This window comes from Pelophylax lessonae (assembly GCF_965119305.1).
Source record: "Pelophylax lessonae genome assembly, chromosome: 8".
Lineage (NCBI taxonomy): Eukaryota > Metazoa > Chordata > Amphibia > Anura > Ranidae > Pelophylax > Pelophylax lessonae.
This window is the reverse complement of record NC_138775.1, coordinates 124,768,141-124,795,613: the sequence shown is the minus strand read 5'-3', so window position 1 is coordinate 124,795,613 and position 27,473 is coordinate 124,768,141. Positions and strand designations below refer to the sequence as shown.

Below are 27,473 nucleotides of genomic sequence, written 5' to 3'. Positions count from 1 at the left end.
GTTAAAAAGGTGATGACTCAACAAGCATAGTTAAACCAATGTGACTTCATTATTATAAGCATGTGAATATAGTAAAGCATGAAAGCTACCTATAATACACTAGATAAGTTATTTACAAATTGGTTATGTTATATAACAAACAAAATGTATGAAAACAGATGTTGACATATGATCAGTGAAAGCAAATATTAGGGAAATAAATAGGCATACATTAGTTAATGTATAATTAAAGGCAAAGCTTTGATTTTCGTTTTGGAAAGAGTGAGAGGAGTTCAAACCGCTGTCAGTTTTTAGTGCTGTCTATGCCCCTGTTAGGGAGATTCACCCTCTCTATTTGACCGTTATCATTGAAATTGAAAGTAAAAGAAAATCCCAATTTTTGCGTTGTCCCCAGAGAAAAGTGTTCCAATGGGGACATTAGTACTTCCCCAAGAAATTCCCTTTATTTGCAGTGTTTTCCTCTCACTTCCTGTTTTGCTATGGGACAGGAAGTGCAGGAAAATCTATGCAATGGGAAACAGATTGCGAAAAAAAAAAAAAACTGACAGAAGTTATAACCCCCCTCGCTCGAAGTTAAGAGCCTAATCATACTACCTGCAAGCTAAAATACCTAGTCTTTGTTTAATTTTTAACGTGTTTGTTTAGTGGAACTGACATCATGTGGAGATGAAAGGAAAAGTATTTGGTCTGCACTTAAGCACTAAACAATATATATAACTTTTAAAATTACAACAATATGAATGAAACCTGCAAGCGTTATTCCCACTGGAACAGCCAAACCAGACACCATACATAGCAGTATTAAAATTAGATAGCTAAACCAGAATTTAAATCTGTTTGTGGCAACCCCAGCTAGAGCTTCCCTAGATGCCACATAGATTTTGTTACTTATTAGCCACATAAGATTGACCATAAAGGTTTGCTTGTTTTTTATTTACCAAGACTGTAATGAGTAGTGTGTCCAGATACTAATTATGAACTTAAATATATCAATTGAATTGCTTTAACTCTTACCTTTGATTCAAACAACTTTAAACAAAACAAGTTAAGTATCATAGGATATATTACACTGGAGTTTTCACTCTATTTTAGTGTGTTCATTAACATAAATTGGACAATTCAAGATACTTGTACCAATACTCATTAAAGAGTATATTGAATATCATATTATTGACCGATTACACCAAAACGCTAAAATTAACTTTTTTTTTAAATATCCAGAAGGGTAACTTCAGTCACTGCCCTCTAATATTTACAGAGTGTAAAATCGCACTGATCTACGTTGTTTGTTTAATTTAAAATATGTGAACACTTGATTTCATTATCAAATATCAAGACCCTGCATTCTATAAAATTTTGAGTTTTAGGTCCATGTTCAAAAATAGGTATTCCAGTGTGATATAGGTAACTGACAACCAAATCTGTGAAAACCTATATTCCCTGAATTATTCTGAAAGCCATTCTAAAATAGCAGTTATCTTCAAATATCCTCACTGTATAGTGCACTTTTCTCTGTCCCGCCCCTGTCCTTCTCCTAGAACTTTTGCTTTAATATATTTCAAATCACTGTTGACACTAGGACGTCTAGCAGAAGGGGAGATCATGCCATATGCATCCATTTCCTTGAGCCTTCCTAACCGAAAGGACTTCTGTTGAAATGTGTCACCATACTGCATAGATATTTTCCTGTGAAGGGCAGGACTCATTTCATTAGGAAGCTTGGCTATGCTGAAAAGAACCTGAAACATTTTATCCACATTAATATTCTTTTTCGCAGAAATTTCAAAGTAAGCACAATTTTCATCTTCAGAGGCTAGCCTTTCTGCTTCTTCTGTCCACACTTTGCGGTGATGCTCTCCACAATCAGTTTTATTTCCACAGATCATCATGGGAAATTCACCAGTTTCTTTTGTCTTATTTTTGACACATGACTTCACTTCCAAGATTTGTTTTCTCAGCCTCTTGACTTCATCAAACGTTTCTTTGTTATCTATGCTGAAGACAAGGATGAACACATCACCTGTAGAGAAAGCACATGCAACTGTTGACTTTATGGGGCTTATTTACAAAGGGTCAAGCAGATATTTCACATTTTTCCACAGGAAATATAAATTGCTATAGTTTCACACATAAAAAAAAAAAAACTGGCATGGGCAATATCCCCTCTCATATTTATGATTTTTTTTAAAAACAGAGAACATAACTCAGTGAAGTTATTTGTATACAGGATTGGCTTTTCTTTTTTTACTTTCCACTATTTTTTTTTACTTTCCACTATTTTGATCACCAAATATTTTGTTTATACTGTATATAAAATAGCCGCTCTCCATAGCCAATCCTAATGAGGCATACAGGAGGTGGTTCCGAGAGACTAGCAAGCAGACTGGAGACTCATATATAGAGTGGGCATGCCACCTACACTGCACGGCATCTCACAGGGTTGCTGGATGCCAAGCAGTATTCGGGGAAGAGGTGCTGCAGCTGTTCCTGCTAGAGCACTTCTTTGACAAGCTGTCCCCGAAAGTCAGAGAGTGGGTCCGGGACCGAAAACCTTGCACCTTGCCTGAAGCAGCTCGCCTGGCGGACGAATACACAGACACTCGCAAACTGGATAACCCTGTAGTCAGGACAACAGCTCAGGTGGATTATCGATCACCCCCTCCAGCTGCCACCTACCAACCACAGACATACCGCCCTACAGCACTACCTCCAGCGGCCACTTATTCTGAGCAGCCCAGGTTCAACTCCCAGGACTATTCACAACCCATCAGGTGTTTTGTGTGTAAACAGCTAGGGCACAAAAAGCCAGACTGTCCAGTGAATCCATCCAGGCAGTCCCAGTCTTGGAGAAAGCCAGCAGGGGGGAACCCCCGAACACCCATGCCTGCGGCCCACTGCATTGAGGAGGTAGAACATTGGGATTTCCTGCATGAGGCTGATCCAGTACAAGCGGCTAACCAGGACAACAGGCAGCAACACAGGCAGACTGTCTGGGTTAATGGAAAAGTAGCCAATGGCCTACGTGATACTGGCACCACCATGACCGTACTACAGAAGAACCTCATCCCAGAAAGCCAACACGCCGGAGACACTGTAGCCGTAAGGGTAGTGGGAGGCACCATTTTCCGGCTCCCCATTGCCCGTGTTCACCTGGAGTGGGGGGTTGGTTCGGGACACGTGAATGTGGGGGTGATGAAGGATTTGCCAGTGGATGTACTACTGGGGAATGATTTGCCCCCCCTTGTTTCTGCTTAAACCCCGATGGGCCCCGCTGAAGCCAACCCAGTGACTACCCGTGCCCAGACTCATGCTGCTGGAACTGGCCCGCCCGCTGCTGAGACCCCGGTAAGACTATCTTCATCGACATGTACCGTAGATCAGGCTCCCCTAGGCTGGGATACCCCAGAGGCATTCGGGAGGGAAACCCGGGAGGACCCAACCTTACACAAGTATAGGGCTAAGGCAGATACTCAGGAAAGAGGAACAGATGGGGAGCTTTATGAATGGGTGGGGGATAGACTGTATAGGATCCCTAAGCTATCCATGATAAGTAAAGCCCCTTTGCAGAAAAGACAGCTGGTGGTGCCTAAGAAATACCAGCTGGAGATTCTGCGAATCGGGCATGATGTACTACTAGCAGGACATCTAGGGTCCCGTCGCACAGCCCATAGGATTACACAGAATTTCTTCTGGCCCAACTTTAACCAGGATGTGCAATACTGCAAAACGCGTGACACGTGTCAACGGGTAGGTAAGTGGAGGGACCACCCTAAGGCCAGACTTATGTCCATGCCTATTATTGGGGAGCCCTTTTACCGCATAGCCGTTGACATTGTGGGTCCCTTGGCCAGGCCTAGTCCATTCGGGAAGAAGTATATTCTCACCGTGGTGGACTACGCCACCCGTTACCCAGAGGCAGTAGCTATGTCCAATATTGAAGCAGAGACAGTAGCTGATGCCTTGGTTAAGATATTTACTAGAGTGGGGTTCCCTAAGGAGATTCTCTCTGACCAGGGAACCCAATTTACCGCTGTGCTCACCCAGCAGTTGTGGAAGGTGTGCAATATTAAGCCCTTGCTGAGTTCACCTTACCACCCCCAGACTAACAGTCTCTGCGAACGCTTTAATGGGGCCCTCAAGCAAATGCTGAGGACCTTTTCAGATGCTTGCAGAGACTGGGAGAGATTCCTGCCTCAGCTGTTATTTGCATACAGAGAGGTACCCCAGGAATCTACTGGGTTCTCTCCTTTCGAGTTACTCTATGGGAGAAGGATCCGCGGACCCCTCAATCTCATTAGAGGACACTGGGAGGGAGCGACAGAGCAGGAGGGGACCCCCATAGTGCCCTATGTTCTGGAACTCAAGGACCGCATGGAGCAACTGTCTCTGATGGTAAGGGAGAATCTCCAGGCGGCCCAGGGGAGACAGAAGAGATGGTACGATCGGGGGGCCCGACAGCGTATCTTCCAGGTTGGGCAGAAAGTCTTAGTGCTCAAGCCGGTGAAGACCGACAAGATGCAGGCATCTTGGCAGGGCCCGTATAAAGTAGTAGCCCAGGTATGTGATACTACCTATGTTATTGCCAGCTGTGCAGATGAAAGAATCCAGCGAACCTTTCATGTGAACATGCTGAAGGAGTATCAGGAACGGCAGGAGACAATGGCAGGTTGCTGCGGTGGAGCTTAGTCCTCCAACCTTACAACTTCACCTACCGGCTACCGACCCGGTAAGCAAAATGGCAATGCTGATGGGTTGTCCCGGCAAACAGATGTCACTCCGGGCGCCTAGTTCCGGACATCCCCAAGTTTACCCGAGAAGGATCAAGCCTACAAGGAGGGAGCCATATGTGACGGGAGTCACTTTGGGCGCGGGGTGACCATGAAACTGGGGGGCACTGGGGATATGGTTTGGATTGCTCCAAATGGGACAGTGATATTCAGGAATGATGTCTCTCTTGAAATATGAAGATTTTATTCCCTGTACATTGTGAGGTCTCTGACCAGGAAGTACAACTCCTAATATAGGCATTTCAGGAAGTTTAATGTGGAGACTGACTGTCTAACGATGTTGTTTTGTCTGAATAAGTGTCTGAGGTGGCTTTCCATTCACCTATTGTTAAGTGTGCTAATGAACTCACCTGTTGTCTGCTAAGTGATGTATTGAAACTCAGAGTAATGTGTATTGGGGGCTCATTATGTAACCATTGTGTGATGTTGGGGGCTGGATTTGGGTCATTGTTCATGTAGTGACTGCATTACTTCTAACGTGTATATAAAGCATGTATTCCTTTTCAATCAACAGTCTGATTCCTGCTTGACCCTCAATACAGAGCCTCGTCTCGTACTTGGGGGGGATTATTCGTATGGGTTTCTTGTTCGGCTGAGTGGAGTGTCCGGTCGCTGCCTTTGTGTTCAGGAATGAAATGTCCTAAACGACTGTAACCCCTTTCATACCCGGGGTGTCATTACAGGTTCCTTATAGCAGATATGTTTGAAGGGGCGAAAGCTCTCTCTTGACATAAGTGGAGAATAGAAGTTTTTAATTTGCAAGAATCAAAATATTTCAGAGGTAGGTAGAAGAAAAGATTTGCATTAGTCTGGAAATGGTAAAAAAATCAGAAGAGGAGATCATACTATACAATCGAGTAAGCCCCGACGTGGTCCAGTTGCGGAAAGATGTAGGGGATAACTGGGTAAAACGTTTAAAACTGGGTAATAAGTTAGATGTGTTTGCAGTAAGTTTAACTCCAAGATAAGGAAGGTGATGTGGGGACCAGGAAAACGGTAATTCAGACTGGGCCAGATGGAGTTTTTCAGTGGATAAGGAAATGTTTAAGGCTGTGGATTTATGAAAGTTCGAGCCTACATGTCAAATGTTGGCAAACTCATGTAGAGTCTTAATAAGACTGGGAGTGGAGATGTGGGGGGAGTAGAGGAATAAAAGAACGTCATGAACAAATAAACAAAGTTTATGTTGGTGACCCCCCTAACTCAATACCTTTGATGGAAGAGTTTAATCTAATGTGTTGGGCCAATGGTTCGGAGACTAGGGCAAAGAGCAGAGGTGACAATGGACAACCTTGTTGCGTTCCTCTTTGTACATGAAAGGTTTCAGATCTGTAACCTGTATAAGGTGTGAAAAAAAGAGTAAAGTATTTTTATTGGGAGCATAGTAAGAAACAATGGTGACTGCTATATTTAGAATATGCCCAGTGAGAATCAGGTAACGACCATCAGGATCTTTTATCTCCTTAAGGACTGAAAAAGGTGTATTGCAACAGAAGGCTATAAGAACCCCATGTTGTTTGGTATCAGCAGAAGCTGTGTAAACCTGTGGATATTTAGAGCTGAAAAATTTGGGAGTGGAGTGGATCGAGAAGTGGGTTTCTTGAAGGCACAAAATCTGGGACTTCAGAGACAGGGGCGGACTGGGCCAGGGGGAAGGGAGGCATTTTCCCCCCAGGCCGCTTTAATTACTGTAAAAAAGGCCAGCTGGAACTACGCGTGTGCAGTAAGTTCCGGAGCTGGCCGAGTCTACTGTTCGGCCGGTGTCAGAAGGGAGCAGGAACGTTCGTGCTGTGATTTGCTAAGTGTCCTGTGACAGGGAGGTTGGCTTCACCAGTCACAGGACTGAGTGTCTCTGTTCCATACACTGCACAGCACCCTCCAGAAAAGCTCTGCCTCCTCCCGCCCCTCTTTAAATGTGCCCGCCCACACTCCGGGAAGCCCGTGTGTGTGTCCGTCTGTGAAGAGGATTGTGTGGGTGGCAGTGCTGGGACAAGGTCATCCAGTGCCCAGGGCAAAGATGCCACACTGCGCCCCCCCTTCCCTTAGGTAAGGGTTAAGGCGCCCCCCATCCCTGCAATAAACCATTGCAAAAAACAATAAGGTGTAACCACCCTTCTCCTGCGCTTGGTATCCAGACCCCTCGACCACACACTTCGCGGGATTAACAACTGGCTTCTCAGATGGCTCAAGTCTTGCTGCCCTTAACGGACTGGGGTAGTCCACCGGTACTAAAAGCAAAAAAGAACAAAAAAGGGCGCACCGACCTAGCGCATTATCCTCAATATAAGGCTTTATTAAATAACATAAAAATGGCTACTCACAGACGTAGATGTAAGTAAGGCGTATCAAGCTGAATTGCTCGAGAGTCCGTGTTTAGTCCATATAATTGTCCATGATGAGATGACTGACGCGTTTCGAGGCCTAGCCTCTTCCTCAGAGTGGACTCTGAGGAAGAGGCTAGGCCTCGAAACGCGTCAGTCATCTCATCATGGACAATTATATGGACTAAACACGGACTCTCGAGCAATTCAGCTTGATATGCCTTACTTACATCTACGTCTGTGAGTAGCCATTTTTATGTTATTTAATAAAGCCTTATATTGAGGATAATGCGCTAGGTCGGTGCGCCCTTTTTTGTTCTTTTTTGCTAATAAACCATTGCACCCAGGGCAGCCTCCCCTCCTGCCCACCCCTTGTCCCGGCCCCGGTGGGCGGGAAAGTTTGAACTGAGCAGCCACATCCTAAGCATGAAGCCGTGCATTGCCTTTTCAAGTAAGTGAGCTGTGACCGGCCTCTCCTCCTCCTCCCTTCCTGCTCTCTTCCAAATTCCTCTTTAGTTCTATTTCAGCAACCTGTGCAGTATCTGCTCCTATGTAGTGCGATTTGGCTGCAGTCCTGGTGTCCCCGCATTCTTTCTGCATGTTACCCCCAGTCCCATAGACTTTATTAGGCTGTACATTTAACCGCTTGCTTACCAGCCGTCGCAGTTTTACTCTATTATTACGCGAAACGACGTACCCATATGTCATTTTGTGTAATAGAGGGGAAGCCAATCAGCAGGTACGGCAGGTGCTAAGTCCACCGGAAACCCGCAATTGCTCCCCATGGAGACAGAACTGTGGGCTGCCTATGTAAACAAGGCAGTACGCCATTATGTCAGTAATGAACACCGGTAGTCTTGTGTTCCTGCTATTTAGAAACACAGGTCTCTGTGTTCATCTAGTGAGTCCATCCCCCACACAGTTAGAAAGCACTCCCCGGGGACACACTTAACCCTTTGATTGCCCCTGGTGTTAACCCCTTCCCTGCCAGTGTCATTATTACAGTAACAGTGCATATTTTGAGCACTGATTACTGTATTAATGTCACTGGACCCACCCAAAAGTGTCAAAAATGTCAGTTAGGGGTCCGATCTGTCCGCCACAATGTCGCAGTCCCGCAAAAAATTGAAGATCACTGCCATTACTAGTAAAAAAAATACTAAAATAAATAAAAATGACAAATCTTTTCCCTAGTTTGTAGATGCAATAACTGTTGCATAAACCAATCAATATACACTTATTGGGATTGCTTTTAACAAAAATATGTAGCAGAATACATATTGGCCTAAAATGATGAAAAAATTAGATTTTTACATTTTTGTTTATTGGGAATGTTTTACAGCAGAAAGTAATATTGTTTTTTTTTTTCTAAATGGTCGTTCTTTTTTGTGTGTTTATGTGTTTGTTTGTGTGTTTTTTTTTTTATAAAAAAAACCCAGCAGAGGTGATCAAATACCACCAAAAGAAAGCTCTATTTGTGGGGAAAAAAAGGACATAAACTTTTTTTGGGTACAGCGCGGCACGCCCACACAATTGTCAGGTAAAGTAGCGCAGTGCCGTATCGCAAAAAATGGCCTGGACATTAAGGGGGTAAAACTGTCCTTAAGTGGTTAAAATGAACAAAAAGAGCTGCAACTTTGATGCACTTCATAAAAAGAACAGCAGGAAAAACGCACAACCTAAAATAAGTCTATGGGACTGCAGCTAAGGAAAACTGTGAGTACACCAGCACTGCAGCCAAACTACAGTGCACCGTGTGAACCCAAAGGATTGTATGCATTTGCAGCAGGCACTGCCACTCTACTGAAAAGAACCATGCTCAGGTCACTTTTCAGAGGCATTTGACAGGCAGTGAGGAGGGGATATCACATTTCCTCACTGCCTGCTTTAACATCCTAAATGTTAACCTCCCCAGGCAATGACATGGTTCTCTTACAAATCCACCTTATTTCCATAATTTTCTGTAGGTATTAGATGTGCTCTTGCCTTATTTTTTGCACATATAATACACGAGAGTTTTGGATATAAGGTGGAGTTCAAAGTGATATTCTACACCTGGAGCACCAAGTGGAGCACATAACAGAAGATTTGGGGATTTTTGTTAAGGGGGTTGTAAAGGTTCGAATTGTTTTCAATAAAAAATAACAAACATGTTATACTTACTTGCCCCCGTAATAGCTTTGCACAGAACAGCCCAGATCGTCCTCTTCTGGGGTTCTCCACCGGCGCTCCTTCATCGGGTGCCATCATGGAGAACCGCTTTTCATGGGGGCACACCGTGCAGGCGCGCTCCCAAGTCCCACTGCTGCATCTATTGACACAGACAGTGGGACTCTACCCTGCTTCCCGCTCCCATGTCACTGGATTTGATTGACAGCAGCGGGAGCCAATGGTTTCCGCTGCTATCAATCTATCCAATGAGGACAGAGACAGCGGCTGGATCCGCTGGGCTCGTGCACATCACTGGATTGGCTCAGCTAAGAAAAAGGAGGGGCACTGGGGGCAACTGCAGCAAAAAAGGGTTTCACCTTATTGCATAGAATGTGTAAGGCAGCTGGTCCGACAGAAGCTGGCTTTTTGGCTGGCCTCTGTCAGACGAGCATGCTGCATAATCAGCAGCCAACAAGCTCCCGATCAGCGCTCGCCTCCAATGGCTGAGAGCACTGACCGAGTGATCTGGCGGGGGGGGGGGAAGGGCAGTCCTCCTGTTGGAACAAAAAGGAACAGCACGGGAGATTACTGTACTAACATTGGATAGTTATTACAGCGGCTGCGACTCTGACCGGAGCTGGCAGATTTTTTTCGTTCAACTTGCTGGGTTGAAGGAAAAAAAAACTAGTGGTGTGTACCAGGCTTTATTATGTTGATGCGGGAATCAAGCAATTTTCTTGAGGAATGGTCTCTCCCTCTCCCTGCGGGCAGTGTGGAGCGGTGTCTCCCTGCGGGCAGTGTGGAGCGGTGTCTCGCTCTCTGTGCGGGCAGTGTGGAGCGATGTCTCGCTCTCTGTGCGGGCAGTGTGGAGCGGTGTCTCTCTCTGTGCGGGCAGTGTGGTGCGCTGTCTCACTCTCTGTGCGGGCAGTGTGGAGCGGTGTCTCGCTCTGTGCGGGCAGTGTGGAGCGGGGTCTCGCTCTCTGTGCGGGCAGTGTGGAGCGGGGTCTCGCTCTCTGTGCGGGCAGTGTGGAGCGGTGTCTCGCTCTCTGTGCGGGCAGTGTGGAGCGGTTTCTCTCTCTGTGCAGGCAGTGTGGTGCGCTGTCTCACTCTCTGTGCGGGCAGTGTGGAGCGGGGTCTCGCTCTCTGTGCGGGCAGTGTGGAGCGGTGTCTCTCTCTCTCGGCACAGAAATTAAGGGGACATCTCACCAGTTAAACATAGGTGACAAAAATACTGATGGGTTATAACTTATAACCACCCTTACTATAATGAAAATAAGACATGTATTTTGCCTTCAGATCTACTTTAAATCACATTGCTAATTGCATAAGATACTTGTTTGTAGTTTAAATACTGAAATTTCCGCTTAAAACTGTGATTTTGTAACTTTTTGAAATGTCAGTAAGGACTTATGTGTGTCAGTAAATTTTGGGTATCATGTCCATAAATTTCACTTTGGTAGGTTGGCAACACTGGCCTTCAGTAATACTGAAGCAGTGCACATGACTATCCACTAATTTTTTTCCCAGTGGGATCAGCTGGCTAGGTCAGCAATGGTGCTGGCAGAGGGAAAGTGATAAACCCCTATCATTTCCTCCCAGCATCCTATGTAGCTCCGCAGGAGGGAAGAGACCCAGAGGTCGAGGCTGCAGCAGGCTAATTAGCACCTGATCAGTGAGGTAAGATCCTCACTATTATTTGTTTGCTTTATAATGTCTGGGATGGGAGCCGAGTCGCTGCACAATTGTAATGTTCTGGTACCTCTGGTACCCTTATTCCACTTTCCAATTCAGTGTATGCGTCCCACCATTCTCTTCTGGTAGGTGCGCATACACCTTTAAGACTGATGCTGTCATCACTGAGTGCCGCAGAGCAGCTATTTCAACCGCCGGCGTTCTCACTCACATGTTCGTTCAACCGTCATGGTTGGATCGTCCCTGTCTGAAGTCAGCATACCAGATGTTACTCGTTCCTGTATCTCGCTACCTGAACTTGTTTCATATCTGATCCTGTGTCTCGCCACCCGATCACTCCCGGCATGCTGCTTTCACCCTTCACTCTTCAACCTGCCTTGAAGCTCATATGCTTACAAGCGTACCTCGCTGTCGGAACCTCGCTGCTGATCCCTGTATCCCGCTACCGGATCACTCGCTCATACCGAACCTCTCTACTACTGCTTGCTATTAGTGATAAGTACCCCGCAGGGGAATCCTCCATAACCTTCCTACTAAGCTTACACTATCTAGCTCTGCATATTAAGGACTGTAACTATCATCTGCACTGTTGTTTAGATTGCTAGCTCTTGAGCCTACTAACATCTATCCTTGCACTGGGTTAGTCTCTCCTGTATGTCATCTGCTGTCCTACCACCTACTACCATACATGATTGCTAACCTATCTGCATCCTACCTGTTACCATCTATACTCTCATGAACATTTCTCTCAAGTGCTGTTCACCTATTGTCACTGTTCATACCTGTCTCTTCAGCTCATCCCCACTATACTGCTATATACATCTATCACTCCAGGAACATCTTATTGAGTGTGTATATTTGTATGCTGAATCAGACAGACCACAGTGATGAGTCTTGGGAGTTGGAATTGGTATTTCAACGTATCTCTACATGACTGCTGAGTGGAGTTTTTCTGCAGCTGCAAATCCATCTTGTTTCAGAAAACGCAGGAGCGTTACAGATTGAACGAACCTAAAATGGATTCAGCAGATTTACCCACTCAAGTGACACAAGTAATACAACAAGTGACTGCGTTAATACACGCTCTTACTGAATTAAAAGAAGACAATCAGGCTCTGAAGCAGCAGGTAACCCGTCTATCACAACTTGCCGCTGCTCAGCCCCCTGAACCCAAAATAAATCCTCCTCTAGTGTTTACAGGTGATCGCAAAAAATTTTGTGAATTCAAAATGCCTGTCAGTTACTTTTCTTGCTAAAACCTCGTACCTACCTTACTGATCATATCAAAGTCTGTACTATTATTTCATACCTAACGGGTGATCCACGGGCCTGGGCAGACTCTCTCTTTGAGAAAAATGATCAGCTTCTCAACTCCTATGCTTTATTTCTAGCGGAACTCGCTAGTCTATATGATGACCCCAATAGGCAGAGTACTGCCGATATTCAATTGAGGTCCTTGAAACAAGGTAGGAGACCTGTAGAAGACTTTGTAGCAGAGTTCAAAAGATGGACCCTTGATTCAGGGTGGAATGATACATCTCTGAGAACTCAATTTAGACTCGGCCTCTCAGAAGCCGTTAAAGACGAGCTCGCCCGAGCGGATTTACCGGACACCCTGGATGCTTTGATACAACTCAGTATCAACATAGACAGGAGGCTGCGAGAAAGAAAGGCTGAAAAAATGGGAATGCCATTGTCCAGTCCTTCTCGGATTTCGGCCGTTGACCCTACTCCTATGGAGGTAGGAACCATACGCCCACCTTTATCAACTACTGAAAGAGCCAGGAGACGATCCAGTAATCTTTGCTTGTACTGCGCATCCCCGGATCACATGATAAGCGTCTGTCCCCTTGTCCGCAAAAAAGAGGGTGAGTGTTCACATGTCCTCCTAGGGGGATTGACAACTTCATTTACTAACCCTTATCTTTTTGTTCGTTTGACATTGCAGTGGGACCAGACTAGGATTACCACTAAGGCCATGATTGACACAGGATCTTGCGGAAATTATATCGATATACGTTTTGCTACTTTAAATAAAGTACCTATTATTTCAAAACCTAAGCCTGTCTCTGTGAGTCTTATTAACGGTATTCCGTTATCTTCTGGCCCAATCACTAATCAGACACAAGCACTCCTAGTCACCACTAACGAGTCTCATACGGAGACCACTACCTTCGACCTATTGTCTTCGCCCCACTTTCCCATTGTTTTGGGACTTCCCTGGTTACACACACATCAACCAACCATAGATTGGAAGAAACGGACCCTAACCTTCCTCTCTTACTATTGCAAAAGTACGTGTAACCTCCCGTCTTATGGAAAGATCCTGTCTGTGGTGTCAGATGAGATTGCACCACTATGCTATCAGGATCTGTCCGAAGTTTTTCTTGAGAAAAATGCTCAAGTACTGCCTCCCCATAGGGATTATGATTGCACTATTGATCTACTCCCAAATTCTAAATTGCCTTTTGGTCATGTTTATCCTCTTTCGCAGGATGAACTTTCCCATCTCAAGGAATACTTGGATGAGAATTTGACAAAAGGTTTTATTAGACCTTCCACTTCTTCCACAGCTGCAGGACTTTTTTTTGTCCGCAATAAAGACTCAAGTCTCAGGCCTATTATCGACTATAGGCAATTGAACGCCATTACAGTAAAAGATCGTTATCCTTTGCCGCTTATCCCTGAACTCATTGAACAAGTGCGTGGAACTACCTACTTTTCAAAATTGGACCTGAAAGGGGCATACAATCTAATCCGAATCCGTGATGGAGATGAGTGGAAGACAGCATTCAGAACCAGATACGGATTGTTCGAATATCTTGTAATGCCATTTGGGCTATGTAACGCTCCCGCAGCCTTCCAACGATTCATAAACGATATCTTTAGAGACTTACTTGATGTCTGTGTTGTGGTATATCTGGACGATATACTTATTTATTCACGATCCTTGTCTGAACATATAAAACATGTAAGACTTGTGTTATCCAGATTACTCACACACAATCTATACGTGAAACTAAAAAAATGCTTATTTCATAAAGAAGAAGTATTATTCCTAGGATACATCATATCCAAAACAGGAATCAAGATGGATATGAGTAAGATATCCTGTATTCAGGATTGGCCTATACCAACCACCCGCAAAGCACTACAGCGATTCCTTGGATTTTCAAACTTCTATAGGAAGTTCATCAAGAACTTCTCTGCCATTGTGAGACCTCTCACACCACTCACAAGTATTAAGAAACCATTTAAATGGTCAGATGAAGCAAATGAAGCTTTTCGCTTGTTAAAAACAAGCTTTACCTCTGCTCCCATACTACGCCATCCAGACCCATCCCTCCAATACATTCTGGAAGTAGATGCGTCAAATATGGCAGTAGGAGCAGTACTCTCCCAACGACCAACGAATACTTCACCACTCCATCCAGTCGCCTTCTTCTCTAAATCTCTAAGCAGCCCAGAGGTGAATTACCCAGTGGGTGAAAAGGAACTGCTTGCTATAAAACTGGCTCTGGAGAATTGGCGACATCTACTTGAAGGCACCCGATTACCAATACTCATATATACAGATCATAAAAATCTTCAATATCTTCAGACTAACAAAACCCTCTCCCACCGGCAGGTACGATGGTCACTATTCTTCCTAAGATTTAACTTCCTAGTGACCTACACACCTGCAGACAAGAATAAAAAAGCGGATGCGCTATCACGATTAACTGAAGATAATTGCTCCGAAATCCCTTCCGTTCCTATAATACCCTACAAGCGTATTATTGGGGTTGTCCGTTCCTTGAAGGAAGAGATTCTGCACAGTATAGGTTTGGATTCACCTCCACCACAACTAAGTGCTGATGCAGAAGGCTTCCTCTACTACAACGACAAACTCTACATACCCCCTACTATGCGCACCAAGATCTTAGAATTGTCACATGATGTGCCTATGGCAGGACATATGGGTATGACAAAGACCCTTAATTTGCTTACCAGGCAGTTTTGGTGGCCTGATATGAAGACATCTATACAAAAATTTGTCTCTTCATGCAACGTCTGTGCCAGGTCCAAAATTGACACTACAAAACCATCCGGTCTACTATGCAGTCTACCAATACCCCAGACTCCATGGGAAGTTGTGTCCTTGGACTTTATAGTAGAACTACCACCTTCCAAAGGATTTAATACCATTTTAGTGTCAGTGGACCATCTGACAAAGATGGCACATTTCGTTGCTATTCGCAGACTACCTTCGTCCAAACAAACAGCGGAACTACTGATGAAACATGTCTTTAAGTTACATGGTATTCCAAAAACTCTTTTGTCTGACCGTGGATCACAATTCATCTCCAAGTTTTGGCAAGAACTATGTCACATACTACGAATTGAGCGAAAGCTCACTTCTCCCTACCATCCTCAGACCAACGGACAGACTGAAAGAGTCAACCAGTGCATCGAGCAATATTTACGTTGCTACACATCATACCTACAGGATGATTGGGTGGATCTCCTCCCTCTGGCAGAATTTGCCTACAACAACGCAACCCACAGTACGCACAAACAGAGTCCGTTCTACTTGAACTATGGGTTTCATCCCACTATTCTTCCACCACGCATCCTTCCATCAAGTAACCCAGTAGCCTCAGACTATCTTACCCAAATAAAAGACTCTCTGGGTTTACTTAATACTACCATCTCACACGCTCATAGTCAACAAAAAAAGTACTATGACCTTCGTAGAAGACCTTTTCCTCAGTATGCTATTGGGGACCTCGTTTGGCTATCAACAAAAAACTTAAGATTAAAGATCCCTAGCAAAAAGCTTGGGCCTCTATTCTTGGGACCCTTCCCAATCAGGAAACTTATTGGAAAAGCTGCAGTACAGCTCACATTACCAACAGACCTGCTCACGGATATAGAAATACGGGACAACTTAGGGAACAGTGACCATAGGTCAATTGGTTTCAGTATTAATTACAGTAATAGGAAACACAAGGGTAATATTAAGACGCTGAATTTCAAAAGAGCCAATTTCCCTAAACTGCGCTCGCTGCTAGAAAATATCAAATGGGATAGAACCCTGGGAACAAAGAACACGGAGGAAAAATGGGAGTGCTTCAAGAGCATACTTAACAAGGGGGTGGGCCAGTGCATTCCACAGGGAAATAAATTTAAAAGAGCTAAACTAAACCCTGGGTGGCTAAACTCCAACATAAAAATGTATATTAGAGCTAAAGAAAAGGCCTTCAAAAAATACAAGACTGAGGGGTCATTGGCAGCATTTAAGCACTACAAAGAGTGTAATAAGAAATGTAAAGATGAAATCAGGGCGGCTAAAATAGAACACGAGAGACATATAGCGGAGGAGAGTAAAAAGAACCCCAAGAAGTTCTTTAAGTATATAAACAGTAAGAAAGCGAGGCCAGAACACATTGGCCCCATAAAAGATGATAAAGGAAAAATGGCCACGGAGGACAGAGAAAAGGCGGAAGTGTTAAATAATTTCTTTTCTTCAGTCTTCACAAAGGAATCGGGGGGCTACACTAACCCAGCTTGTAAGGCCGAACTAAATAATACACCTCAGGAAGTGCCGCCATGGCTAACAGAGGATAGACTTAGAGCTAAACTAGAGAAACTTAACATAAATAAATCCCCGGGACCGGATGGCTTGCACCCAAGGGTTCTTAATGAGCTCAGCCAGGTGATTGCCAGACCATTTTTCTTGATCTTTAAGGATAGTTTACAGACAGGTATGGTGCCAGCTGATTGGAAAAAAGCCAACGTGGTACCAATATTTAAAAAGGGGCCGAGATATATCCCGGGTAACTATAGGCCGGTCAGCCTAACATCAGTAGTCTGCAAAATTTTGGAGGGGATGATAAGGGACCACATACAAGACTTTAGTAATGAAAACGGTATTATAAGTAGTAATCAGCATGGATTCATGAAAAATCGTTCATGCCAAACCAATCTATTAACCTTCTACGATGAAGTGAGCAGCCACCTAGATAAAGGTAAGCCTGTGGATGTGGTGTATCTGGACTTTGCAAAGGCCTTTGACACCGTTCCCCACAAACGCTTACTGTACAAACTAAGGAAGGTAGGTATGGATCATAAGGTGAGTACCTGGATAGAGAACTGGCTCCAGGGGAGAGTCCAGAGGGTGTTGATTAATGGGGAGTACTCTGATTGGGCGGGTGTGGAAAGTGGGGTCCCCCAGGGTTCTGTCCTGGGACCAATCCTGTTTAATTTATTCATAAATGATCTAGAGGAGGGGATATCTAGTACAATCTCAGTATTTGCAGATGATACTAAATTAGGCATGCCGATATCTTCTATGCAGGATGTGGAAATCTTGCAAGCAGACCTGAACAAAATAACGGGGTGGGCAACTACATGGCAGATGAGATTTAATGTAGAAAAATGTAAAGTAATGCACTTGGGGGCCAGTAACCAGAAAGCAAGCTACTCACTTGGGGGGGAACCTCTGGGTGAGTCTAGGATGGAAAGGGACCTGGGGGTACTGGTAGACAACAGGCTTGGAAGTGGCATGCAATGCCAAGCCGCTGCAAGCAAAGCCAACAGAATACTGGGTTGTATAAAAAAGGGGAGTCACTCCAGAAATAAAGAGATTATTCTTCCACTCTACAAAACTCTGGTCCGGCCACATCTGGAGTATGCTGTCCAGTTCTGGGCACCGGTCCTCAGGAAGGATGTGCTGGAACTGGAGAAAGTCCAGAGAAGGGCAACAAAAATAATTAGGGGAATGGAGGACATCAGCTATGAGGAAAGACTACAAGCACTGAACTTATTCTCTCTGGAGAAGAGACGATTGAGGGGGGATATGATATCAATGTACAAATACTGTACTGGCGACCCTAGCATAAGGAACAAACTATTCAGAGTAAGGGAATACAATAAGACACGTGGCCACTCACTAAAACTTGAGGAAAGGCGGTTTAACCTTAAAGTGCGTAAGGGGTTCTTCACTGTAAGAGCGGTAAGGATGTGGAATTCTCTTCCGCAAGCAGTCGTATCAGCGGGGAGCCTTGATAGTTTCAAAAAACTATTGGATGGACACCTTAAAGACCACAACATACAGGGGTATACAATGTACGGTTAAAAGCAAACACACACACATCATAGGTTGAACTGGATGGACTTGTGTCTTTTTTCAGCCTCACTAACTATGTAACTATGTAACAGACCATCTTCCATGTGTCGCTACTGAAGCCCCATGTTCCTGACCAAGGAATAAGGCCTACCATCCCACCTCCACCTCCTGTACAAGTTGAAGGCGGAGAAGAATATGAGATAAAGGAGATTCTGGATTCTCGTATCCACAGAAGAAGACTCCAATATCTAGTACGATGGAAGAACTATGGGCCCCAAGACGACACCTGGCTGGATACCTGATATACATGCCCCTAGGCTGATTCGCAATTTTCATGCGAAATACCCGGAAAAACCAGTTCTAGAGGCCTTCCGGAGCCGGCCTTAAGGGGGGGGGTACTGTAATGTTCTGGTACCTCTGGTACCCTTATTCCACTTTCCAATTCAGTGTATGCGTCCCACCATTCTCTTCTGGTAGGTGCGCATACACCTTTAAGACCGATGCTGTCATCACTGAGCGCCGCAGAGCGGCTATTTCAACCGCCGGCGTTCTCACTCACATGGTTGGATCGTCCCTGTCTGAAGTCAGCATACCAGATGTTACTCGTTCCTGTATCTCGCTACCTGAACTTGTTCCATATCTGATCCTGTGTCTCGCCACCCGATCACTCCCGGCATGCTGCTTTCACCCTTCACTCTTCAACCTGCCTTGAAGCTCATATGCTTACAAGCGTACCTCGCTGTCGGAACCTCGCTGCTGATCCCTGTATCCCGCTACCCGATCACTCGCTCATACCGAACCTCTCTACTACTGCTTGCTATTAGTGATAAGTACCCCGCAGGGGAATCCTCCATAACCTTCCTACTAAGCTTACACTATCTAGCTCTGCATATTAAGGACTGTAACTATCATCTGCACTGTTGTTTAGATTGCTAGCTCTTGAGCCTACTAACATCTATCCTTGCACTGGGTTAGTCTCTCCTGTATGTCATCTGCTGTCCTACCACCTACTACCATACATGATTGCTAACCTATCTGCATCCTACCTGTTACCATCTATACTCTCATGAACATTTCTCTCAAGTGCTGTTCACCTATTGTCACTGTTCATACCTGTCTCTTCAGCTCATCACCACTATACTGCTATATACATCTATCACTCCACGAACATCTTATTGAGTGTGTATATTTGTATGCTGAATCAGACAGACCACAGTGATGAGTCTTGGGAGTTGGAATTGGTATTTCAACGTATCTCTACATGACTGCTGAGTGGAGTTTTTCTGCAGCTGCAAATCTATCTTGTTTCAGAAAACGCAGGAGCGTTACAACAATGGGCCTCTGGGTTGTATTTGCTCCCTGGGCCAAAAGTTGCCAGTCTTCCCCTGTTCAGAGATGTAAATGTACGGAAAGCTTTGGTGCGTTTATGAAAAGGAGAAGATTGCCCACAGGACTTTAGATGAGGTGGACCCAATAGTCATAAAAACTCAAGTTGAAATGTATCTGGTTTATTGTATAGAACAAATATACAAAAGTAAAACAACATGAATGTTTGACATATACAAAACAGAACATGGTCATACAAATATATTAAAATATCTCGTAACAGTAAAAATATGCACATCAATACAAATGTCTTGAAACTCGACGCACGTTTCGTGAGTCACATTGCCCACTCGTCAGGAGTGTAAGTGTGCATGCAAGTCTGAAAATAAATTATTATTGTTGTATTATAAACACGCAGGGTTGATGGCTATTGGAGTATGAATGCTCACAAATAACCCATGTGGGGAGACAGCATACTCACAAATATAGCCGCATCATTGTGCTTAAAACCAGTGCATCCATATGGCGGCGGCCAAATAGTCCAACAGGGAGCTGAGGGTGCAGGATCCAGAGGCATTGTGTCAATTCAATGAGAGCAATGAGAATGTGTTGTAAGTATATCAAACACCTGGCCAGTCTCTAAATGAAAAAGTATAAATGTAGGTAAGTAAGCAGCTACTTCCTGTAGGATAGCAGCCAACAAATGATAATGGTCATATATATATATATATATATGTATTAGATGTATCAGAGACATGAATATGGACCAGGGAATAAAAAGAAATAACCAAAGGGTAAGGAAGGGTGCCAAGGTAGATGAAGGTAAACCAAGTAGATAAGGATGAGAAGATTTGTTAATAGACTAAGTAAGTCCAATAACCATGGAGTGCATATGAGAAGTGATAAAATAAAAACATGAGAAAAGAAAGAAAAGTGGAGAGAAGGAGAGAAGATGGCTTCACATCCTGTATAGCAGGCAATTGTCTGCAATCAAACCACCTGAGACACGGCCTTGGGGGCGGGATCCATGATGCTTTATAAGACATTTAAGGTGAGGATGAGTGATCAGACAGTCCAATCTTTGAACACAGGGTGGATACCAAACAACAGCATTCATTCCTTTATGGTAAGCACACAGCCACCTTGCTATAATTGTTCACAGCACTTTCCACTCACTCTCTAACCTTTTCTCTCCTTCTCTCCACTTTTCTTTGTTTTCTCATGTTTTTATTTTATCACTTCACATATGCACTCCATGGTTATTGGTCTTACTTAGTCTTTTAACAAATCTTCTCATCCTTATCTACTTGGTTTACCTTCATCTACCTGGGCACCCTTCCTTTCCCTTTGGTTATTATTTTTCATTCCCTGGTCCATATTCATGTCTCTGATACATCCAATACATATATATATATATATATATATATATATATATATATATATATATATATATATACAGTATATATGACCATTATCATTTGTTGGCTGCTATCCTACAGGAAGTAGCTGCTTACTTACCTACATTTAGAGACTGGCCAGGTGTTTGATATACTTACAACACATTCTCATTGCTCTCCTTGAATTGACACAATGCCTCTGGATCCTGCACCCTCAGCTCCCTGTTGGACTATTTGGCCACCGCCATATGGATGCACTGGTTTTAAGCACAATGACGCGGCTATATTTGTGAGTATGCTGTCTCCCCACATGGGTTATTATTGAGCATTCATACTCCAATAGCCATCAACCCTGCATGTTTATAATACAACAATAATAATTTATTTTCAGACTTGCCTGCACACTTACACTCCTGACTAGAGTTGAGCGGACACCTGGATGTCCGTGTTCGGCGGGTTCGGCCGAACGTGAAAAAAAAGTCCGGGTCCGTGTCCCAGACTTTTGCCGAACTTTTCCCGGACACCAAACCCCATTGAAGTCAATGGGGACCCGAACTTTCAGGCACTAAAATGGCTCTAAAACACCAATGGAAAGGGCTAGAGTGCTGCAAATGGCAGCAAAACGTAATTAAGAGCATGGCAAGTGCTCTGCAAACAAATGTGGATAGGGAAATAACTTAAAACAACCAAAAAAAAACAGAAAAATAAAACAATGTTCTTCATCTCTGAAGGACGAGGCCCATATGGAGTAGGAGGGAGGTTGAGGTGGTGGTGGATGTGGCGGTGTCATAGGCGTGCGCACAGGGTGTGCCGGGTGTACCTGGGCACACCCTAATCACCTAGGGCACATTAGCATTATCGCTCTGTTTGCCAGTGAGGAGATGGGAAAGATCTCCCTCGGACCTGCTCTGCTCTATTTCACTTTGCCAGCAGGGAGAGTAATGTATCGGGGCCATGTACATGTAGGCAAACACATGCATGTGTATTTAAACTTTGGGGTGTACACCCTAATGCAATAGGCTGCGCACACCTATGGGCGGTGTAGGTGGAAGCAGCGGTGGAGGAGGACCAGGGCCGGATTAAGAGCATCATGGGCTTGGTGCTGAGGATTTTGAAGGGCCTTAAGGACCGTGCCTTGGCATGCACCCAGAGGAGGAAGGGTGCAGCCATGCATGCCTAATTCAACATGGGATGCTGTCTCTGAAGCCCATAAACACATCCATGCATCAGCAACTGTCCCTCCTTGTCCGACCTTTGTGCTGTGTGGGGAGGTTCTGAGGGAGCTGCCTGGGGAAGCGAGCATAGAAGCCAGACTTCTGTGTTTACAAGTGACAGAAGAGCGGTAACAGTGAATATGGCCAACCCGGGGCCTATATTAAGGTAGGGGCCTGGAGCTGCAGCTCCAATAGCCCCTATGTTAATCTGGCCCTGAGGAGGATGAGGTAGCCAACACTGCTTTTTTTCAGAAATTTTAAATGAGGGTACACCCCAAAAGAGTGAGAAAGAGCAAAAATAGAACAATGGCTGGGTAAGGTCGGTATCCATCGCTATTCTGCACAAGGTACGGAAAAGTCCCGTGGGATCCATGCCTGGTTCATTTTAATGAACGTGAGCTTGTCCACATTGTCTCTGGACAGGCGGCTGCGCTTGTCTGTGATAACGCCCCCAGCCGTGCTAAATACCCGTTCAGATAATACACTGGCTGCAGGGCACGCCAGCACCTCCAAGGCGTAAAGGGCAAGCTCAGGCCATGTGCCCAATTTGGAGACCCAGAAGTTGAAGGGGGCAGACCCGTCGTCATTCACTACATGTAGGCGTGTGCACACATACTGCTCCACCATGTTGGTGAAATGCTGCCTCCTGCTAAGACATTCCATATGAGCTGCTGGTGCTGCTGTTTGTTGTGGCGTGCTGACAAAGCTTTTCCACATTTCGGCCATGCTAACCCTGCCTTCTGAGGTGCTGGCGGTGCCCTGGTTGCGTTGGCGACCTCTTCCTCCTCCTCCTCCTCTGCCTTGGCCTTGTGCTTCCACTGTGGCCCCGCTGTCAGGTGGGAATGCCAGCAGCATCGCGTCTACCAGCGTGCGCTTGTACACGCACATCTTGCGATCACGCTCCAGTGAGTGAATTAAGGATGGTACGTTGTCCTTGTAACGGGGATCCAGTAGCGTGGCCACCCAGTAATCAGCACAAGTTAGAATGTGGGCAACTCGGCGGTCGTTGTGGAGACACTGCAGCATGTAATCGCTCATGTGTGCCAGGCTGCCCAGAGGCAACGAAAGGCTGTCCTCTGTGGGAGGTGTATCGTCTGTGTCCTCTGTATCCCCCCAGCCACGCACCAGTGATGGCCATGAGCTGGCCTGGGTGCCACCCTGCTGTGAACATGGTTCCATCTCCTCCTCATCTCCTCCTCCTCATCCTCCAGAACTGTGCCCCTGCTGGACAATTGTGTCCCTGGCGTTTGTGGGTGCAGGAACCCACCCTCGGAGCCCCTTGCGAATGACTGCCCTGAAAGCCTTGGAAATGTTACCTCTGCATCCTCCTCCTCCTCTTCTCCTCATCCTGTGCCACATCCTCTTCCATCATCACCCGAATTGTTTTTTCAAGGAGGCATAGAAGTGGGATAGTTAAGCTGACAACGGCGTCATCTGCACTGGCCATGTTGGTGGAGTACTCAAAACAGCGCAACAAGGCACACAGGTCTCGCATGGAGGCCCAGTTATTGGTGGTGAAGTGGTGCTGTTCCGCAGAGCGACTCACGCGTGCGTGCTGCAGCTGAAACTCCACTATGGCCTGCTGCTGCTCGCGCAGTCTTTCCAGCATGTGCAAGGTGGAGTTCCACCTTGTGGGCACGTCACATATGAGGCGGTGAGCGGGATGGCCGAAGTTACGCTGCAGCGCTGACAGGCGAGCAGCAGCAGGGTGAGAACGCCGAAAGTGCGCACAGACGGCCCGCACTTTCTGCAGCAGCTCTGACATATCAGGGTAGTTTTTAAGGAACCTCTGCACCACCAAATTCAGCACATGCGCCAGGCAAGGGATGTGCGTCAAACCGGCTAGGCCCAGAGCTGCTATGAGATTTCGCCCGTTATCGCACACCACCAGGCCGGGCTTGAGGCTCGCTGGCAGCAACCACTCATTTGTCTGCTGTTCCATGCTCCTCCACAACTCCTGCGCGGTGTGTGGTTTTTCCCCCAAACAGGCAAGTTTTAAAACTGCCTGCTGTCGTTTACCCCTGGCTGTGCTGAAGTTGGTGGTGAAGGTGTTACGCTGACCGGATGAGGAGGCGGTAGAGGATGAGGAAGCGGAGTAGGAGGAGTTAGGAACAGGAGGCAAACTGAAGCGCCCTGCAATCCTCGGTGGTGGAAGGACATGCGCCAAATTGCTATCCGCCTCAGGCCCATCCGCCACTGCATTTACTTAGTGTGCCGTTAGGGAGATATAACGCCCCTGACCGTGCTTACTGATCCACGTATCGGTAGTTAGGTGGACCTTGGCACAGATGGCATTGCGCAGTGCACACCTGATTTTTTCCCCCACTTGGTTGTGCAGGGAAGGGATGGCTTGCCTGGAAAAGTAGTGGCGGCTGGGCACGACGTACTGTGGGACAGCCACCGACATAAGGTTTTTAAAACTGTGCGTCTCCACCAGACGGAATGACAGCATTTCAAAGGCCAAGAATTTTGAAATGCTGGCATTCAGGGCCAGGGATCGCGGGTGGGTAGGGGGGTACTTCCTCTTCCTCTCAAGTGTTTGGGAGATGGAAAGCTGAACGCTTCCACGGGACATTGTGGAGATGGTTGGCGACCCAGGTGGTGGTGTTGCTGACAGATCGTCTGTTTGCGGGGTGGCAGGTGCCGGTATCACTACAGATGTGGATGGAGTGGCCGAGACTGCAGCAGAAGAGGAAGCAGGATGAGCCAGAGACGTTTCTTGGTTTTGAAGGTGTCTACTCCACTGCAGCTCGTGCTTTGCACTTAGATGCCTGATCATGCAGGTTGTGCTCAGGTTGAGAAGGTTTATGCCTCGCTTCAGGCTCTGATTGCACAGGGTGCAAACCACTCGTGTCCTGTCATCAGCACATTTTCTAAAGAACTTCCACGCTAGAGAACTCCTTTGAGCTGGCTTTGCTGCGCTCGTTCCCTTGCTGCGTTGGGCAGTAGCAGGCGTAGTGTCTAGGGCACGGCCGCTCCGCTTCTGCACCCTGCTCCCTCTTCTGCTGTGCTGGTGGCTCTGTGCGACCACCGCCTCTTCCTCCAAACTAGTCAGGTCACCTGCATGACCTTCATTCCATGTGGGGTCGAGGACCTCATCGTCCTCCACATCATCTTCCACCCAGTGTTCACCCCTGCCCTCCTTGTCGGTCTCCACAATTCTGAACGCCGCAGCAGTTGGCACCTGCGTTTCGTCATCATCGGAGCGATGGTCCTTGCATGTACTCATCTTGAGAAATAAGTGGTTGGGCATCACTGCACTCAATCTCTTCCACTTCTGGGGCAGGGCTAGGTGCATGGCCCTGGGAAACCCTGCTGACAGAGTCCTCAAAAAGAAGAAGAGACTGCTGTATGGCTTGGGGCTCAGACTGCTTGCCTGATTTGCAAGGGGGTGAGGTGAAACACGGTTGGACATCGGCTGCAGGTGCCAACTCTGACCTTTCTGCAGTAGACTGGGTGGGAGACAATGTGAAGGAACTGGAGGCACTGTCAGCAGCAAACCAATCTACTATCGCCTCTACTTCTTCTGGCCTCATCACTTCTAGAGGCGTATGATGCCCTACCAAATACTGATGCAGGTTCTGTCACCTACTCACACTTGAGGAAGGTGTTTCACTTGTGCGTGTAGCTGGCACAGATCGACCACGTCCTCTCCTTGCAACAGGAGCTCTACCAGCAGCACCACGACCCAGGCCACGGCCCCTATTTGACGGTCTCCTCATATTTCTGTAATTTATGATCTTGCCCTAGAAAGGTGTTTATTGAATAGCGGAACAAAACAACAACAGTATCGCACGGGTGTATCTCACAGTCAAATAGGCAAACTATGCCGCAATTTAATGTTTTTTACCCCCAAAAGGGTGTATATTGAATAGCGGAATAGGAAAAAGGATAAAAAACTGTGTATCTCACGCATACAAACACAGACTAGGCCCGATTAAAATTTTTTGTACCCTAAAGGGAGGATGAGGAAGAGGAGTAGGAAGTATGAGATACACCTTTCCAATTTTTGGGGTGCATCTCACACGTACCAACACAGACTATCCCGCAATTTAATTGTTTATACCCAAAGGTTTTTACTGAATAGCGGAATAGAAAATATTATCAAAAAAAAGGTGTATGTATCTCACACGTACAGAACCAGACTAGGCCCCAATTACTATTTTTTGTACCCCCAAAGGCAGGATGAGGAGTAGGAGGAGTCCGGAACAGGCAGCACCCTCAAATCCTCGGAAGTATGAGATGCACCCCAAAAATTGGAAAGGTGTATCTCACACGTACCAACACAGACTATCCCGCAATTTAATTGTTTATACCCAAAGGTTTTTATTGAATAGCAGAATAGAAAATATGATATAAAATTGGTGTGATTTATCAATAGCACATGTGAACAGCAGTGTCTTATATCGGTCAGCTCTGCTGCAGGCTATGGAGGAAAAAAAAATTCCCCTTTTAAGTTTGTAATTTTTAACTAGATTAGTACAGACTATGCCACAATTTAATTTTTTTAACCCAAGGGTGTATATTGAATAGTGGAATAGAAAAAAGTGTATAACTTTTGAAATCACTCAATAATAGCACATGTGAACACAGCAGTGTATTATCACAGTCAGCACAGCAACACTGAAGGAAAAACGCTGCACACAGTGACTGATAGAAAAGACTTTTCTCCCTCCTCCTCAGTGGGCAAAAAGATTGTGTTCACTGCACCCCACACACAGCAAAATTGATGTGGACCACTGACACCTGCCTATCTCCAGCCTCTCCCTAAAAGGATTGATAAGATCGGTCACTGCAAACCCCCCCCACACAGCAAAATAGATTGTAGAACACTGACCCTAAAAATCAGCAGCCTCGCCCTAAAATGCCCTACAACTCGCCCTGCCTAAAACACTCCGACCTGTCCCTCAATTCTATTCGGACACAAATGATTTTTGCCTGTCTGTCCCTAATCAGCAGCCAGCACGATGTGTGCTCTGTCCCTGAACTACAGCATAATGACACAGCGGCGCTCGGTCTCGAACTTATAAAGACTTGGTCACATGCTTCAGGTGGCCAATCACAGCTACTAATACATTTGTAGGCATGGCTGGGATGGCTTAAGGCACACCAGTTAAACGCTTGTTGATTGGCTGTTGAAAGCCCGCCATGAAAAGCGCGCCAATGCATACAAAACCCGGAAATAAAATGACCGAACATGGATTTTTACCCGAACATACAGTAAAGTTTTCGGGTCCGTGTTCGGGTAACAAAAATCCAATTATTCGGTACAAACACGAATAATACAGTCCGTGTTCGCTCAACCCTACTCCTGACGAGTGGGCAATGTGACCCACGAACCGTGCGTCGAGTTTCAAGACATTTTCTATTGATGTGCATATTGTTACTGTTACGAGATATTTTAATATATTTGTATAACCATGTTCTGTTTTGTGTATGTCAAACATTCATGTTGTTTTACTTTTGTATATTTG

The 27,473-nt window shown here is 45.6% G+C and overlaps 1 protein-coding gene across 1 annotated transcript in view; it reads right to left on the bottom strand.

The window, feature by feature from the left end:
- Positions 1–1,490: 1,490 nt before the first annotated feature.
- RASD2 (RASD family member 2) overlaps positions 1,491–27,473 on the bottom strand; it is a gene marked incomplete at both ends in the record, with an annotated part of 41,464 nt that continues 15,481 nt past the window's right edge. The window contains one exon of the mRNA XM_082266191.1: positions 1,491–2,020. Coding sequence (XP_082122317.1) covers positions 1,491–2,020 — 530 coding nt within the window. The remainder of the gene's footprint in view (positions 2,021–27,473) is intronic.